The sequence below is a fragment of the Bombus fervidus genome, chromosome 13 (genome assembly GCF_041682495.2).
Source record: "Bombus fervidus isolate BK054 chromosome 13, iyBomFerv1, whole genome shotgun sequence".
Taxonomy (NCBI): Eukaryota; Metazoa; Arthropoda; class Insecta; order Hymenoptera; family Apidae; genus Bombus; species Bombus fervidus.
This window is the reverse complement of record NC_091529.1, coordinates 795,862-815,474: the sequence shown is the minus strand read 5'-3', so window position 1 is coordinate 815,474 and position 19,613 is coordinate 795,862. Positions and strand designations below refer to the sequence as shown.

Here is a 19,613-nt window from a genome sequence, read left to right as displayed (position 1 = left end):
CGATGGTTATTTAACGTGAACTAAATACAATAACGTACTATAATTTAGACAACTCAATAGTTAATTCGTCACCACGGATCCAACGCTCTCTTTCTCTCTCTCCCTCGCGCGCGCGGACTACACTCTCTCGACAACACTAGCAACACTATATCGACAACGCAACTAGCACTCTCTGCCTTCTTCACTGACACTGACCGTTAATTCGTCTTTTTCCCTTAGCATCCCTTTGTCTTTTCTTAAGCCCACCACGCACGTGTTCCGCATCTACTCTTGGCCAGGGTCACGTAGACCTTTTCTATTGAAGGACCGACGACACATTGATGGGCGCCTCGGCTCTCTCGCGATATTGTTTATGGTTCACTCGATATCTCTTAGGCCTTCTGTACACGATACTACAGTACTTGATGAGCATTCAATTTTGATTTTCTTGAAAACGAAGCTCCGAATGAAAACATTTTGTTTTGGTTTTTTGACTTCCCTTTTTATGTAGAATAACTTTTTGTTCAAATATATCCTGTCGCGTTCACAATATATCACAATAGATAAATAGTACCCTTTTCTTAAAACCGTTTCTAATAATTTATCTCAAAGAACGACATTGTTTAGAATTGTTTTTTTATTTCAGGTTTATAGTCGCATTGACTGCGACTAAGATCATGAGCGACTCGGCAGAATTACATTTATAATTTAGATTTAGAACTGAACGTAACACTCTACACAAAACGTCACAAATCAAACAAATACAATATAAATTTACTCACTAAAATTTAAGATCGTTATAAATAATATTTTCCACATTTGATAAAATAATTATGCGAGATTAAACGTTCCAGCGCTCTTTTAATTGAATGCACATCTTTCGTTTAACATCATTTGTAACAAAGTTGATTAAAAATTTAAAAATCCGATCGTCAGCGATAAATTTTCCGTGTGCGTTGTAAAAGCACACAAGCAATGCAATGCGTAGTATTTGTTAATTGTGTAGAGTAGGGTTTTGACATTGACATAAATTTTAATGGAGTTCTCACGCGCGTACGTGGGACTGTGGAGTGGCGATCAATTTCAAAATAAATTTTAATGAATTACACGCGTAAGCGCAGTTAATTTTAATACGCGTGTGCGCGTATAATACAAACGCGTGAGTATCACGTGATAAATTCTACGACTGTTGATCATTGTAATTATCTCTGAAACCGTTTTTGTTTTCGAATGAAGCGTCCCGTATTACGAATCCATTGTTAAAAAGCGCCGAAACGAATCTCCCTATACAAATCTTCAAAATAATCGGGTAAATATGGAATCTTTTTATTACAAATGTTCAATACCACTAGTATACACAATTGCTATTCAGGAATAGTAAACAATAAATATATAACAATAATAGAAAGAAACTTCCAAATAGAAGTTTGAAGTAAACAAATATAAATATATTTTCAAATGCATAAACAGTATAACAAAGAGGAAATAATATAAAAATAATATTATATATACATATATATCATAAGATAATTAAATAATATATGTATATATAATATAAAAGTATATGACAAAAATATATGGATCTGAAAAGTATATTCATATAATATATACCCATAAAGAATACAAAAGAATAATTGTAAAGAGCATATGAAATTATTTATAAAAATTGTCACAAACAATAAATATCCTGCGGAAGAGATTGATAATATATTAAATGAAAAATTGTATAAAATTTATTGAAATGTCGATGATGATTTTAGACTTATACTTTTGCCTTTCAGAAAAACTGAAAAAAATACAATGAAGGACAATGACAGAAATACTAAAACATAATAAATCAATATAATAAATATAAGAAATATGTCATACTATATTATAATTTGTAAGTTTCTATGAACTTCTATGTATGTACATATTTACTTAATTTAGTTTAATTTTTCGTAAATCAACAATTAACCTCGATGGAGTCTAACCTTATTTGAGTGGCTATAATAAGAAAAAATAGATCTTTCCCTAAGAAAGTATTGACGAAATATTAATATACCAATGAAGTATAAATGGTAAATAAATACTGCTGTTAAAAGAAAAAGAACTATTGAAATATTTCGGAAGAAACTGTTGCCCACGAGTATATAACCCTGATTAAATCTTCGATCAAATGGCATAACATGATTTATGTTTTGTTTCAGAAAACGAACGGCGACTACGATTGATTTTACGAGATCCCAAGTCGATATTGTGCCACGTCGAAATCGGAACTCGGCTCGACTACGATCTCATTTCATAGAGCCGATTTGTTTTTACATCGTCGACGACGCAAAATTATTTAAAAAGAAATATCATTCTCAACAGACCATGACCACCGCATCGATCAACGACAACGTGGCCGAGATACGAAAATTAAACCAATATCTCGGAGCCTTCGTAGGTGAGCTAACCTCTTTTTCATCTTTGTCACATTCAAATTCCTAATACAACAATTTTTTAAATTAAGGAAGCTTTCGATCATCTATTAAAATTGTAAGTAATTTGTTTTAAATCATTGGAAGTCTTGATTTGATTTGTTGAAACAATAAATAATTTTTTAAATTTCACAATACAAATGTCAGTTGTTAATTCTTTATCTAGATTTATTTGTATTATTAACTATTTATAGCTTCTATATTTCTTATAAAAATTATAAGAGAGGCTGAAAGTATTATTTTCTCCAATTTTTGATTGTACGTACTTGTTAGTAAACTTAGATTTTTAAATACTCTGACTGATAGTTGTATTAAAGATTTTGAAATAAATGAAAAAATAACGATACGAACAAATGATTAAATTATGTATTATCAGAATTAAGTTCTTTCTTATTTTTAGATAGATATTTTAAGAATTCACACAATATGGTACCTAACTACGTGTTGGCATATATTTTGATATATCTCATTTGTTTACTTATCACTATTGTGGTACTTTGTATATTATATCTTTATATAGAAGCCTCTGTGGACACATGTCTGTGAATTACAAATAACAGAATCTGTAACTTGTAAAACGATTCATCAGATTGAAGAATAAGGAAAGATCATTTTTAAAAACTAAATATTTGATCTTACTAGAGAAATTCATAAAGATCTTATATTAAACGCATAATTATTTTATTGCAATATCTTATTGTGCATCTTGTTTTATAATATTTTTCAACTATAACTTTTTTATTCGTGGTTCAAATTACGTTTTTGGATTTTCATTTCCCTGAAATCTACTATTGTATATTACAATATGAATAGTAATGTAAATATTTGTAAAAATCAGTTCGTATTTTCTTTTGAAACTTCCTGGTAAAAAAAGGTATATAAAGAATAAGATGTCCCCTTATCTCCCATTAATAAATCGATTTTCTTAATTAAATCGTCTGTTCTAATATTTAATACAAGAAATTCCATATTTCACAGTTTAACTCGTACTAACTAAATAGCTCATTATCATACATATACCAGACGATTTCCAAGTTCATTACTATACTGCAGATGATTATGCAAATTCATATTCTTGTAGACTTAACTAAAATAATAGCACCTAAATAAATATTCGCTTTATTTAATAACAATTATTATGAATAATTTGCTTTAAATATTCCATATATTTTTCACATTACATGCATTTTGTGACATTTATATAATTTTAGTGAATTTTGCATAAATACATAAACATCTGCAATCTGCTCATCACGCACAAACTTAACATATGCATGAGGACATCTGTATATGCTTAACCACCTAACGTCCGTCAGATACAACCGACTTTGTCAACAAAGGAAACCGCGTGCAAAAAACACAGCACGTTGAGGAAGTCTGACCCCACGGTGCTCGTCATCCAATTTCCCCTTTTCTCCTCGACTGTAGAAAAATTAAAAATGATAAAAAGAAACACATTTTTCTTCTACGAGAGCGGTCCTCGTCAAGATTCGCGAGTAAATTAACCGCAAAACACATAATTAGCGCGATGAACGGAAAAACAAATGGAAGAAAGGAAAGAAAACTTGAGGGACGAAAGAAAAGAGAAAAGGGGAATGAGAGAGTTGAAAATTGTGTTTTTTGGTAAAATTTCAGCGTCCCTGGGCGGTTTTGCGCTTGGCATCTCACTAGGTTGGAATTCAAAGGCTAGTGTTGTACTGAGGAATTATTTCGATGCCACTGCAACTGAAATCGGATTGATCGGGGGCATTTTAAATGGTGGCATCTGTATAGGAGCGATATCGATGATGTTTATTGCAGGACGAGTCTCTAGAACGAAGATCATGTTCTGGACGATGCCGGTTCTTCTTCTCACATGGATTCTAATGATCAGCCATCGTGGACAGAAGGTTAGTGTGCGATGATCTCATATCAAAAGTGCAATAAATTACATATGATATATAGTATAATACATATTATTATACTAGATGCGTATTCGGCCGATCAGTTTTGTGATACACATTGTACGAAATGGACACGGATTAGCAAATTCTTACTGTTTCTTAGATAAGCTCTTATCAAAAATTCGTATCAATAAATAGAAAATTAAAACAAGAAAATAAAATGGTTTCTTTATAAGAAAGAAAAAGGAATTTAGAAGAAAACTATTGTAGCTTGTTCCAAAATTTGTTGAATTAATCAGATAAATTATAAAACATATTTTTATATTCTATGCCATGAAACTAAAGGAACACTTAATAAATAAAATAATCGTTCGTTCGAAAAATCTAAGTCACCTATCCTTAGTCGCAAGAAGTCGGGTGAGGAAATCAAATTGATCGGAAGACCAATGTGTACATTGTACAGATAGTGCAGTACAACCATTTTCATTTATTTTGAAGACTTTGATTCGTTCGTGTATATACGAACGTATACGGACGGCGAATTAGACGCATCCGATATGACCGTAGCCTAAAAGAACAATCACTTCTCTGATATTAAATTTCACTTGTTCAAATAGACACAGAGATCAAAGATAGAGATCAAAAATAAGGTTCAAAGATAGAAATCAAAGAAGTTGCCAGTTTACTTTAATATTTAATTTCCAATAGTTTTTTAGTAGCTTGTACTTCAGCGTGAGGAATTCTTATCATTTTCATTTGTAGTTTCAGTTTTACATATAATAATAATTATTATAACAGAGAGAATCATCTGTCACTAGCAGACGTTCTGTTCGGATTTCAGAATACTCGGATAGTAGAAGACTACTGTGTTTTAAAATTTTCCGAGTTTTATAAAAGTTAAGGGTTCATAATGAAATCTACCTGCTAAATTTTACCTCGAAAGATATGTTTCAAAAAAAAAATATATATATATATATATCTACAGAGTGGCCCATAATTTATGGCACAAATGTAGTTAAGGAAATTCTATAGTTTAAAATAAGATGAAAATCAATCAAATAAAAGATATATTTTGGAGACTTGTTAAATGTACCTGTATTTGAATAATTCTTCATTGGATGGGAGTAGACAATTGGCAGATTATTCTACAAATCGAAAAAAAAGTCGAAAATGTAGAATGACATTTTTTCGTCTCGTTTCGTTTTCGAAAAAATCGATTTTGTCAAGTAACGCGAAAGTTTGCTAGGGACGTGTACAATTTTTTTTCCAAAATATAGCTCTAAATAAAATAATTTTATTCTATGTTTTTGATTTATTTTCACATGTAAAATAACCTCTTGCCGACTGTTCACTTTTATCCAGTACAAAATTTAACACATTCACGTGTACTCGAAATTTTTGAATTCATTTTTCTTGAAAGTGAAGCTTTCAACGCAATTTAGCAATTTCTGATTTTCGTACTATTTCGAGTCCATACTTGTAGAACCTACCTGATACTGTTTATACTATAAATTAAAGACATTCTGTGTAAATATGTATGTAAGATTCTATTTTGTAAATTCCATTATCTACGTCCTCTTGCACAATAATTTACTAACAAATAATATAGCTCTTAAATATAAAATATTATAAAAAAACGTTAGTTCTGCGAATTCTTTAACACATTAAGATACATATTTTTGAAATGTAACACTATTTATTTATTTTCATATTTAATAAGGAAAAAGAAATTGAGAGATATCAAATATAATATTTAAAAAATTACATACACGTGTATATTTACATGAAATAATATAACATTAAACCTATTATTTTTCTCCTTTTATTTCATGTAAATATACACGTGTATTATCTAATTTATAATATCTTGTATTATATCGTATAATATTATATAAATACCTTCTAACATAAATTATTTTTTCGAGAAGCAGAAGAACAAAAACACAATTGCGTCAACAGTATACTTACAATAACATAATCATAGCTACGTAACGTATATATCAATGGTGAATTATAATTATTTGTAATGAATAACGATGCTACAGCACTTAATTATTACTCCAACTATACGAGTTGCATATTTTACAATAACTTAAATTGAAGAATTACATAACTTTTTAATTTGTTCAAAATAAAGGCAGTTGCTAAACATAATGCAATAATTTAGTGACAAGAAAGAATAAAAATTATATTATATGAAATGGAATACTGCATAGGCAGTGGCAAACATATAAATAGGTACTCGTGTCTATTTAACTGAAACTATATTTTGTACATATCACATATATCAGCCTCTTAGAAGCTAAGCTAAGCTCAACTCATTTTTAATTTCTTGATTTCATTCGATATGTACATGAATAATATTCAATTCTCAATAAACAAATGTTTTACTTCCATAAGGTTACTCATTGCAAAAAGATTTCGAAATAAATAGTACATATTCATAATATATACATACATAAATAGTACATACATCACTGAAGATGTGTACACCAAATCCTTTGTTTTATCATTCTTTTTAGATAACTCACAACAAAACAATATTTTTCTTTCAAACTTTTTGGGATATTACGTTTGCAATATTAATAAAATTATGTTTCTAGGTTGTATTATTCCTTATTGGAAGATTTATTTGTGGCATCTGTGGCGGTGTATTCTGTGTTCTGACGCCGATATACGTGGCCGAAATAGCAAGCAAAGAAACTCGAGGGCGTTTGCTCGCGTTCTTTCAACTTCTTATTAACTGTGGCGTGATGTACGCTTTCTACGTAGCTCACGCCATCACTGAAGTTGAAACTGTGTGGAGGTATACGAATATTACACAATATTTTATCTGTAATAAAAAGAAGTGATACTTTTATAATTAGCATAATTCTTTTTTTAAATTTATGACATCGTTACATTTCATTTATCAGTAATTTTTTATATCCATTGTTGTTATAACATTTGTGTCATAATGCTGATTCACAAATTTTTCAACAGTATACTATCCCTGGCAATAAAGTTTCGATCACACGCGATAGTACCTACTTATTGTAAACCAGAAATACTAAAATTTGTATATAAAATGTAAAATTTGATGGTATAAACCCAAAATGCGCGGGAACTTTAATCGGTCAACAAAACAAATAATCAAAATTTTCATTTATTATCAAGAAGAAAATAATTGTTAATAAAACCTGGCATGTCTTCAAATAGTTATTGTATATCACGAACAAAAACTCTATTCAGGATTACTTTTTTCCTCAATAATATTTTGTTTGTTTACTATTTTCTATTGAAAGATAAATGAAAATCGTGATTTTTTTATTTCATATCACTGAGTTAACTTTTTTACGTATTTTATTTTTATATCGTTCTATTTTATATTTCGTATGCATAAACTTTATATCTCTCATACACAAATTTCAGTAGATTTAGTTAGCTCAATGTCGTTACGTTTGATTGAAAACTTATTGCTAGAGGTAGAATTAATTCTCTGCAATGCTATATGATTCAAGTGTTTTATTACTTTTATATCAATATTTTTTACAACAAGTTTATTTTCACCAATTTTATGAAAACTCGTTTCAACGTAGTTGGTTGTGTAACATTGATGCAATTTCATTTTGCCTCAATTTAACATTGCGATAAGTAAAATTAAGTGGTTTATTCGCGATTTTAATTGACAAAGTTTAATTAAATCGAAGCTTAAGTTGCACGATTATATAACGCACGATTATGCGAATATTGCTATGCTTTACTGACCAACGTTGGTTCGGAAGTGTAGTATTTTCGTAATATCTGATATTTAAAAACTTTTAAAAATATGTGACTATAAAATGAACGAACTTAAAAAATGTTAATTGATTTTTGTTTTTTTATTATTCGTTTCAGTTTATTCATGCAAATTATTTTTCACGATCTATGCAATTTAGTCACAAAACACCATAAGAATACCTTTATTAGTTCGGGATATAACATATTATACATCAATTGATTCGTTAGAATATATAAAATATTTATAAATCACAAAAATATATAAATTACTTTACGGAAACTTCTTTTTATTGAGAAAATAAAGAATAAACAAGGAAATCATGTTGAAGTTAACTTATATGTTTGTATTTCATTATGAATATCAGAGAATTGGCATATTATTAATAGAAAAAACTGTTAACAATTATTCTTCAATTATTTCAAATATTAAAAATTCTAAAAAAAAAAATCGGTTTATCGAAAACTTATATACGTTACTGCACAAGTAGAACTGACTTCTTAACCTCTTTTTATTAGAAATGAATAGTTAATTGTCTGTTCCCTGATAATAATTATTAGGATTGATTAATTCGTCAAACGATGCATTTTACCATTATCTTTTTGTTGGTTGAAATACAATCAATATATTTGGCACAGTAAATATTTCAGTAATAATAACTTTCGTAAGCGAAAATACTAATTACCTATGAACGAATCGATTCATTAATCAATGTCGCATTTTTTAAAACGTGACTTTGTTAGAAATGTGTCCATAATTCCACTACACTAACTATTTTGTTCAAATTTATATAGTGACTCAAGAAAGGTTTGCAACAATTAACATACAAAACTTTTATGTATATAATTGTGAGTGTTAAATAAAACATTTTTAAGGTTTCTTTTTAATTGTCGGTTTTGAGTTGCATCAACATCTCAAGTTACTAGCAACTACACTTTTAGCATTTTTTAACGTTATAATGTGAGACAACTGGCATAAGTATACTGCTCAAATTTGAAAATGTATACAAGAGTTACAAAATATTTACTGCAAACATATATTTAGTAAAAAATTAGTATACTACATGAAAATGTATCAGACATCTTAAGCACATAATAAGTGTTACAGATGATTCCATATATTGTGTCGTATTAATTTATTGAATAATTGATTGTTTAAATACTTCGAGAATTTCTGCATTGCGTATGCTTTCAATAAATATTTTACAACTTCAATATACATGTTCACATTGGTTTCAAATTTTATCGATAATTATGATAGTCGTATCTTATTACAGTGCTAATGAAATTTTAAAATGATTTGTGTAACATACGTAATATATTCATAGAAGTTTTTATCAATGTTTAAATACTTTTGCGAGCCACTGTATATTCAGAAGAACAATAATAAAAATATTAGAAATAAATTCTTCCTGTTTCTTTCAAATTACTCCCTTAAACAATCCAAGATTTCTTCCTCTCAATCGGGACATGTTTTATTAAATCAAGGTTGATCTGAGCGGTTCGATTTCTCTGGGAACTGCATGTAAATTAATTCTTTTTCTCGTAAAGGTACAGCGCAATTTGTGGGCTCGCGTGTCTTTCGATCGCGCCAGTAAAATTATTACCTGAGAGTCCGCTCTACTATTTGTCGAGGAACGACGAGATCAATGCAGAAAAATCCTTGAGATGGTATCGCGGCGATACTTACGATGTCCAGCACGAAATCAGCGAAACGAAGCGTCTCATTCTTGCGACTAGCTCGAAAAAGGTACAAACAATTGATTTCTTCTTATGTAAGCTAATCATTTTGTGGAATAGCAAATGGAATAGATTGGGATCTATTTTTTGTAGAAAGTTGAAAATAGGCACAATCCGTTCCTCACCTAAATTTTTTATTTTAGAAATAATAAATTTTAATACATTATTAACACATATAATAACTTTATTTGATAGAAATATTTTGTTATTTGAATTTATTACATTGGCGACTATTTTAGCGATTCCATAAATCACAATGTATATACAATCAGTTAAAAATCTATATACAGTATTGAAAATTATAATAAAAATGTCAGTTCTACAAATTTGTTTGGTTCTACAATATTACGACACGTATTATTAAAAGGTAACGCAATTTATTCATTTTCACCTACATTAAAAACGAAGTAAAAGAATATAAAATACGATGTTACAGATATTACTTGCGTCTGTTCTATTTACATGAACTCATACAAATCAGCGTAATATTATATTAATATATTGTAAGTCAATGTCAATAATGCTTGCTATGTCCTTGGTGTTAATTGAAACAAATACAAATTTTTAATATCACAACCTAATACGTTAAAGGAACCGCAAGACAGGACATGTATAACTTCTATTGTAAAAGTTTATTAAACATTTTACAACACAACATTTCTGATGTAGTTTCATCTTAAAATTTTTGTAAGGTAAATGTTTTAGCTTGTCTAATTGCTTTCAAACATACAGTAATAATAATTGTATTGATATGTAAATATAAATAATATTGTCGAAAGTACCAATATTAATTATTGTCAGCAGCTTTTTAGTTCCTTTAATAAGTGAGATACGCAAAATTCGGTAAATATATATAGACTTTCATGATTAACTATTGTATATACATTATGTACCAAACACTTGTTTATTTCTGACAAGATATACGGTCACTTTGACTGCCACGCCGTAATCACATGTTTCGCTCAGGACGCCACGGAAGTATTTTTATTATTCAGAGCATATAATGGCAAAATAATAATAAATTCATGATGTAAGACAACATTCTTTCCTAATGGACCGTTTATCTTATTAGTGATCATGGGTGACCACTGTGATGCCTTGGTAACAGTTGATAGCGACATATTATAACAAGACTTCGTTTATTTCAACAAACCATTCGCATTCGTTATTTCGTCGTAAGCAAAACGTTCAGAATATATTGTTGAAACATATAGAAGATGTTGGTAAACAGTATTTGTTCATTCTATATATAAATAGTAAGGTAGAGAGACAAGCGTGACATTTTTATGATTTCGACGAAACATTCGGTTGAAATGGTAGAGGTCCGTAAAAAAGATTATATTTGTGATGAATCAATGGTAGTGGTAGATTACAACAGAGAAAAATGTGCTATAGATTTATCAGATCAAATGATAGCATATCCTACACCACATAGGAGAACCCTCAAATGGTATATAAAATTAGCTTTAGAGTTATTGTTAAATACATCAATTTCAAACGCGATGATACTCTATAAACAAGCAACAAAAACAAAAATCAAGGTATCAGCTTTTAGAATGGCACTCGCAATGCACCTTACACAGTGCCATTCACCAGAGCCGTCAAATATACTTATTCGACAAAGATTGCGACACGAAATGCAGAAGAAAGAAGAGCAAGGGTATCTGACACGAAAATTTTGTAGAGAGTGCTATAAAAAAAAATGTTAAACAGTCAGGATTAAAAATTGCTAAGAATCGGACCGAAAAGGTCACCACCTATTGTCCAGATTGTATTGATGAGCCACATTTATATTTAATGTGTTAGATGCAAGATTTGTTTTCATTTTTTTTTTTTTATCGATGTTCTAATAAAAATGTTTAATTGTTCAATGGGGCACTTTTTATTTCAAAGCATCTTCTATTTATTGGTTATATTCGATTTTCATTCAATTTTTACAATTGTAAGAAGTTCAAGCGCTCCGGTCACCAATAACCACTGTGGCGTCACGGGAGAAACCGTGGCCGGTCATATATGACCAACGTGGCAGTCAAAGTGTTAAGAATAGACACCAGATTTTGTCACATTTCCTGTAATTTAACAAAAAAATGTATCTGAAAGAAAAGTTAATTAGCCTCGACTTGACTACAAGTTACAATAAAAAATTTTTTCCAAAATTTCCTTTTCCAATAAAAAGTCAGTCATCTTGATTTTTGCAAATTGCACTATGTATTTGTGATTTGATAGAGTTGTAGCTAACACCAAGACGAATTCAACGATGTACTACACTATGACTTTCACATGATCTTGACTTTAGAAACTTTAATTCAATGATTAGAAACGCTAATATGGAAAATTATTTTATTTAAGCCAAAGTTTCTGAAGTCGAGGGCATATGAAAGTAATAGTGTAGTAAATCGATAAATTCCACTCAGCTACAATCCTATTCATTTCACAAATACACAAGATTTAAAAAAAGAAATCGGGTTGATCTTAAACTTTTATTGAAAATGCAAGCCACGGCTAATTAATTATTATGTAAAGTATTTTTTTCTTAAATTATTGGATATGTCACAAAAATAGTTGATATTTTAAGACTGACTGTATATTAATCTCACACAATAGAAGATTTTCTAATCCAAATAGGATATCAACCATATATTTATGCGACTCAATTTTTACAATATCTTGCTTTCACAAATTCCTAGATCAGTTATTCATATATCTTTTGCAATCTTTTAATTTCAGTTCAGTCAATAACAATGAATCATTTTATTTATGTAAATTAATATCCAAACATACTCGAACATAACACCAATCGCTATTTCCGACACTAAGATTTGAATTGTTTCCAAACTCTGTACTTAATTATTAAATAATTATTACCTGATTTTTTCGATATATCAGTTTAGCTTGAAGTTGGTAAGAAATCGCCGAGTACTTCGTTCCATCGCAACTTGCTTTGGAGTAATCCTGGCCCAACACTTGTGTGGCGTCAACATGATGATTTTCTACGCCCTGATCCTCTTCGACACCAGCGGTTCCGGTGAACTAACCGGAAGCGAACAGACGTTGGTCGTCGGTGCCGTTCAAATATTGATATCTCTCTTGGCTGCGTTCCTCGTCGACGTACTTGGACGTCGAATTCTCCTCACCCTCTCCTCCCTTCTCATGGGATTGTTCCTTATACTGCTAGGTAAATACCATTCTCGAATGCATGATGTAACGAAATCGGAAATATCCTTGATAGAATAGCATTTTGTAATTCATGCTACTCGAAATATCATAACCTACTAGCACTACTTTATAATTGTAATTCCGTTCATAATATTTCATTCAGAAGGATAATTTTTCGGAACTTTGATTCTTCTTTTGTTGTAATTAATTAATTTTTATTGTTATTTCACTTCGATAAATAATATTTTTTCTTATCTTTATGCATAAGATAAATTATTGAAGTAACTTGAAATTTATTACTTACGTTTAATTTAGTAAACACAATAAAATAATTGCCTAAACTCTCCTTAGATATCTTTCACCGTTCTTAAGATATTTTACAAAAAAGGAAATTCTGAATTTCTTTCGATTTTTCGAGAAATATCTGAAAAACGGTGAAAGATAGTTAAAGAGAGTTTAAACAGGAATTACATTATCTTCTTCTATTTACTAAATTAAAAAAAAGATTTTGAAATATCCATTATTTTCGAGTTAATCTCCCCCAATATCTCCTAACAAAATTTTTTCTTGCTATATATGCTGAAATACTTCTCTCTACCCTCTTCTATCTGCTCTCTCTTCATATCTGTAAATGACTTCGTGAAGTTCATTTACATGAAAATTATTAATATTAAGTTTAATTATAACAGTAATAACAGTTCCATTAATGAAATGAATAAATATTTGCATTTTCATTTTGTATATTTTTACATACCAAAGAGTTACGTAGGCAGCAAACGACAAAAATAATAAAAATCATTGTTTGTAATTATTACAATAATCATATTCCTCATAAAATTATTTAAATTTGAAACAAAGATATTCGCCACACCACGCACATTGCATTAAAGTCGACGTTTCACAAATATGTACTTCATTTTGGTATAACCTTCTCGCTCCTAAAGTAGCAGAACTGGCACTGCTGACTACCGTTGCTGCCACAAGTTAAATAAAAAATATATGTATATAAAATTAAATAAAAATTATATATATAACATTCGCTGACACTAAAGTACTTAGTATTACACATAGGTTGTTGAATTTGTCTTCAAAATGGCTACCATTTGCAAATAAATGAAATGTAACATTCTATTTAAAAAAAAAACTAAGTTGATCTCTTTTTCTCATTAATTTTTTTCAATAAAGCTATTTTTACTATACACTGCTGCCTGTCAAATTATGCAACTTATTTCTGACTCGATTCAAAAAAGATATCTACTTATTTGTCTGTAGTAAAGTGACATTGCCTTTGAAACATGATTTTGTCAAAAACGGAACCTCCAACACAATTTTGTCATTTTTGATATTCTAATTATTCTTACTATTCTTATTTTGAAGCATAGAATTTCCGTAACTTTACCTGTACCATGAATTATTGCACAGTATATACTTACTCCTTTTCTTATATTTCTCCGAGTAAAATATTCTACTTGATAATATAATTTGTTATATTTTTGGTAAATAGAAGATAAATCAATAATGTAGAATTTTCGACGTTATTTCACGTATTAGTTTTATTTTCATTGGATGCCATTACGCTTTATCAATACGATATTATATCGTAAATATATGTCGAACTGAAAGAATCGCCTAAAATTACTGAATCAAATATGTCATTCTTTACATTGAATAATTGAGAAATTTTCGATATATGTCAAAACACGAATGGAACTCTGAATAATATAAGTTCGAATGAATTATAATTTCATGCTACATTATTTTCACCGGTCGATTCTATAATTATTACTTGTTCTAAATTAATTAAACTGATGCGTGATTTAATTAGTGATGGTCGCCTTGAATAATCGATGCCTATTACGTATGCCTATTACAATTTCGTTTAAATCATTTTAGTTTATTTGGTATAAATATACAACCGATAAATATTGTTCCGTGTGATTTTATTTATTCATAGCTGATGGAGTTTCTTAAGAAAAATTGACTTGTTCAATGGTCGCATCTATGACGCTGGCTGGCTTCAGTCCAGCTTAAAATACGACCTCTTCTGCAATACTTCCGGAGCAAGCTACACAACGCGTATTAAGAAATCAAAATAGACCATGTATCGATTGTTGGTTCAATCGTTCATAGAAAATTTAAAAGAAAAAACGTATTTCAACTCTTTGACATAGAACAACAACCGTATTCTGTGTTGTTTTTGTATCTATTATATAATATATTTATTATAAGTTTTCATCCTTTTATGTTATGCTCTTATTTTGTGTATGCTATAAAACTTGTTCAGAATACTAATGATGAAAATAATTCTTAACAGGAATAGTATTTAAAGTGATGTTTCAAGGTTGTACTCTTTTGTAATTAAATATCGGAAACAATAGAATTTTTTGCTTAAACGTAATTACAGATTTAGAAAAGGAAATGTTACATTATTTTCGAAAATTTTAAATATTTGTATTAATTTTTTAAGATTAATTGACTACCATTTTTTACACACAATTCAAGTATACAAAGTATACCACCAAACACCTACATGTTGATAAAGACATCCATTAAAAAAAATATTCTTTGGGTAGCCATATATTGTATTTTTTACCCTCGCTGCAACTCATTAACGTGTTAAAGAATTTACAACAATATAAAATCAGGGTAAAAATATTCATTCTTTCCAAAAAGGAATATCTTTTATTCGACATTGTCTACATTCAATTCAATCATTATACATCGCCATATTTCCAAGTTCCGCAATCCAAGAGTACAGAATAAGGTCAGACGGTGGTACAATCGAGCAGGAGGATGAATTTACGTAAAAATATAAGTCAACAATATTATGTTGATTATTTACTCCTGTTCAGTCCGAAATTAGCCAAATTTAAGTTTATTCGTTAAATCTTCAAACTCTATTTTCTTGAAAACGAAATAATATATGAAAAAATACATTTTCGAGTATTTTCGACTTATTTTTTCACGTAGAGTCGCTCAGTTGTACCAACCGTCTGGCCTCATCCTGCATATTTCAATAGATAATAAATATACCCAACAATCAGTATAAGGAAAAACCCATTAATTTTATAAAAATAAAAAATGAAATATTGGTTTTAAATATTATTTGCACTTAATTGGGGACTTATAAACGTTCGATAAGCAACAATTAACAATTTAGAACCATGTAGGAGGAATAGTCGTAATACATGTATATCATAAGTTTAGAATATGTTCACAGTATAGTAAGTCATGAAACAGTTAAATGATACTTCTTCTCAATTCAACTTGTCAACACGATTCAACAAAAAACAATCAACAAGCTAGATTTTAGTATTTAAAACGTATTGGTATTATATACATTTTTTAAATTCACAATGTGTCATACAGAATATGACAGGATATGTGTTATAATCGGAGAAGGATTATTGTACATTCACAAATAAATAAAAAATGTAGAACAAACTCTCTTTGGTTGATGCTTTATTTTCGAAAAAATTGAGTTTCGGCACGCTTAATAGAAATATGTATTTGAAGAATTTTCGAGCTCGATTTTCTTGAAAATGAGACTTAAATACTAAAATTTTATTCTACGTCTTCGATTTATTTTTGCTTATGGAGTAACCTCCTTCCAACTGTACAATTGCGTTCAATCAAATCCGACAAAGTTCATACGTATTTGACACGTTTTCCAGTTTGAAATCTTAAAACGAACGAACCATTTTTATTTCAAATTTTCCACTTACTTTTACATCTAAAATAATCTCTTGGTTAATTGCATCACGCGCTCTGCCACACTATGCATATTATAATGGGGGACAAAAGAAAGTTTATAAAACAGGAAGTATAAATAAACACCATGATTTTACAGCATGAATTTATATTTAATATGGCTAATGAATAAATATAATAGATACCTAGTGTAAAATGGATGACTGTTTCCAATATGGTAACAAATTTTTAGTACAAAAGTTACGAAAATTTATACCGTGTCAATTTCAAACTTTCCTTTGTCCACCACTATATACAGCGATTAAGAAATATATTTGTACACCGTTATATTTCTTATGTGGTTTATATACTGATCAATTACGACCATATATTAAATTTTATATATATATATATATATATATATATATATATATATATTAAATTTCATATGATTACAAAATATTGATACCGTAAAAATTAAATGTAAGATCTGCTAAAGAAACGGTTCAGTGGAAAATAAAAGTGTGTGTACATAAATTGCTTTTTGTATATATACAGTTGTATTATATAATTTAGCTCAGCCTGATTGAACGAACCGTAATAAGCAATCTACAATCAACATTAAATTACCAATCGATATCTCGTTACTTCTTACACCCTTTTTTCTGTCTATTCCAGGTTGGTTCTTTAGCCTACGCGACGCTGATCCCGAAAATGACGACATTTACTTCTGGATGTCGCCCACATGGATCACTCTGATCTTTGCCTCATTCAATCTAGGTCTTGGACCAATTTCCTGGTCTCTGTTAGGCGACACGCTTCCGGAACAACTGAAGACACCAGTGGTCTCCGTTGCAGTTGCTTTCGGATGGTTAATCTCGCTGATGGCCACGCTGACTTTCGACGAAATGATCATTTCCCTAGGTGGTACGAAAGTCATGTGGCTTTCTGCCGCCATATGCTGGTTAACAGGCCTATTCTGTGCCATCGTGGCTAAAGACAACACTGGCAAAAGTCTAATAGAAATCCAAGAAAACTTTCGTATCGAGTCTAACAGAGAACTAGCGAGAACCTGATAGTTGTTCTCTAATTTTTATTACAATTAGGATTTGATTCAGTGGTATTTCGTATTTTGAATCTTGAACGAGGTGATAACCCGCCTTTTTTGTACTTTATTCAGATTTGGTCAAGAAATTACGCGTTTTTAACTATCTTTAAAGACATTTTGTAGTTAAAGCAAATAGAAATGGATCTCTGTATAATGGATTGCGGATTTTTATGCAGTTTTATATTTTTAGGAACACAATTGAAGAAACGGAACTCAATAGATTTATTTCACCCATTAGATATTATTATGAGTACTATACTTCGGATATTTTTATACATATTTATATAGTATATGCATTACTGCATCTTCGGATTTCCTACAAATGCATAAACATTCGTAGTCTGATGATTGCTTTATAAAAAAGTATGTATAATGAACACATAGTAATTATTTGTTCAAATAAACCGCGAAGACGTTACCGTTTAACTTGACTCTCTTAAATTATTTTTTCATGCCTTTTACACTTCCAATTTACTTACTCGTGACCAACGATAGTTTAATTTTTTTATTTCGTAAAAATTGCTAAAAATATATAATTCTACTATTTTTATACTTTTTATAAGCGTTTGAAACAACTTCAATGTATAATAATAATTAAAATAATATTTCTCTATTTTCTATGATCCAAATTATCCAATTTTTTCTTCATTTCTGCTTGCTTTCGTTGTAACAGTATTTATACAATTTTAATAAAAGGATATCTATCTCTTTCTATTCCTCTTTCTTCACTAAATTTTACTGAACTTTCATCCAGAAGGACATATAATTAATGGCCACCTAAATTACTGATCTGCCTCCTTTGGCACAAAAAAGATATATTAACTCAATCTTACCTTTACGAAACTTTCGGCAATAAATTCGGTAAAGTGTTAAAAGCATTTGCGCATAAACTAGCAAGAAGTAGCAGAAATACGGTGGAAGTGTTGATAATACGCATGACGTAAACAATTCCCCTCATTTTTATTGTATTTTCTCTAGTGTCTACACTTCGAACCGTAAAACGTTTCAAACTGAGGGAACTACATATCGTTACTTTGAACGCCGCTGAATCGTAAACCTTGCAAGCATTTGCTTGTTTGCTTGTAATTGTAACTTGCCATTATTGGATTTCTTCATCAAATTTTTTCAAATTATACGGTTTATTTCAGCGTATCCTCGTACAGTTTTCCCTTTTTAATCAAAAAGAAAAATTAATTGCGACGCCAATACTACGAAATAATGATAATAACAGAAAGTACCGACAACGTAAATTGTAATACGAGAAAATAAACGAAAATGATTTTCTATTCGATATAATAATTTTATCGAAAACTAATAAATAAAACAATCCATAAAAAATATTTCTGACAAATTCTCGAACTTCTCGTCCAACACTAACATATTGTAATGGATAATAAACTCGACTTTCATTTTTATCTTTCAGTTTCGTTCTTTTGTTCAGCGCATTATTTAGAATTGCATAAAGATTGATTTTTTATTATGTAATAATTGATTAATATAAATGCACATAGAATTTCATCTTGAGAGATAATCAAATTTTTTGTTATTATATAAGGCTCTCAAGGGTCAAACTGATCAACTTAACCTTTTGTTAATTTCTTAATTTCATTATACAAATACATGATTAATGTTTAATTTTCAAGAAACAAATAACCTATTTTCATAAATTTACACTGTGAAAAAGGGTGACACAAATAATAATAAATGACAAGGTAAATTTAAAAAATAATGTTTGTAACATCATTATTTTTCTGTACTTTTCAACTTATAAAGTTGATCAATGTGGCTCTTGAACGCTTCATAAGACAAAAAAAAAGGTATCTACAAAAATGCTGATCC

General features: G+C 29.5%; 1 protein-coding gene across 1 annotated transcript; it reads left to right on the top strand.

The window, feature by feature from the left end:
* The first annotated feature begins 1,123 nt into the window (after window positions 1-1,123).
* Window positions 1,124-18,941, top strand: LOC139993730 (facilitated trehalose transporter Tret1). Its single transcript, XM_072015711.1, has 7 exons — window positions 1,124-1,288; window positions 2,169-2,407; window positions 4,077-4,330; window positions 6,928-7,130; window positions 9,632-9,830; window positions 12,707-12,995; window positions 17,345-18,941. The coding sequence occupies exons 2-7, from the start codon at window positions 2,335-2,337 to the stop codon at window positions 17,740-17,742; spliced, it is 1,416 nt and encodes a 471-aa protein (XP_071871812.1). The 5' UTR covers window positions 1,124-1,288; window positions 2,169-2,334; the 3' UTR covers window positions 17,743-18,941.
* The last annotated feature ends 672 nt before the right edge of the window (window positions 18,942-19,613 follow it).

What these genes read in the sequence shown, in the direction of transcription:
- LOC139993730 (XM_072015711.1), top strand. Translation starts at nt 2,335, where the DNA reads ATGACCACCGCATCGATCAACGACAACGTGGCCGAGATACGAAAATTA. An exon ending in ATATCTCGGAGCCTTCGTAG is followed by an intron (nt 2,408 to 4,076) that starts GTGAGCTAACCT and finishes GTAAAATTTCAG; the next exon opens with CGTCCCTGGGCGGTTTTGCG. An exon ending in TCAGCCATCGTGGACAGAAG is followed by an intron (nt 4,331 to 6,927) that starts GTTAGTGTGCGA and finishes TTATGTTTCTAG; the next exon opens with GTTGTATTATTCCTTATTGG.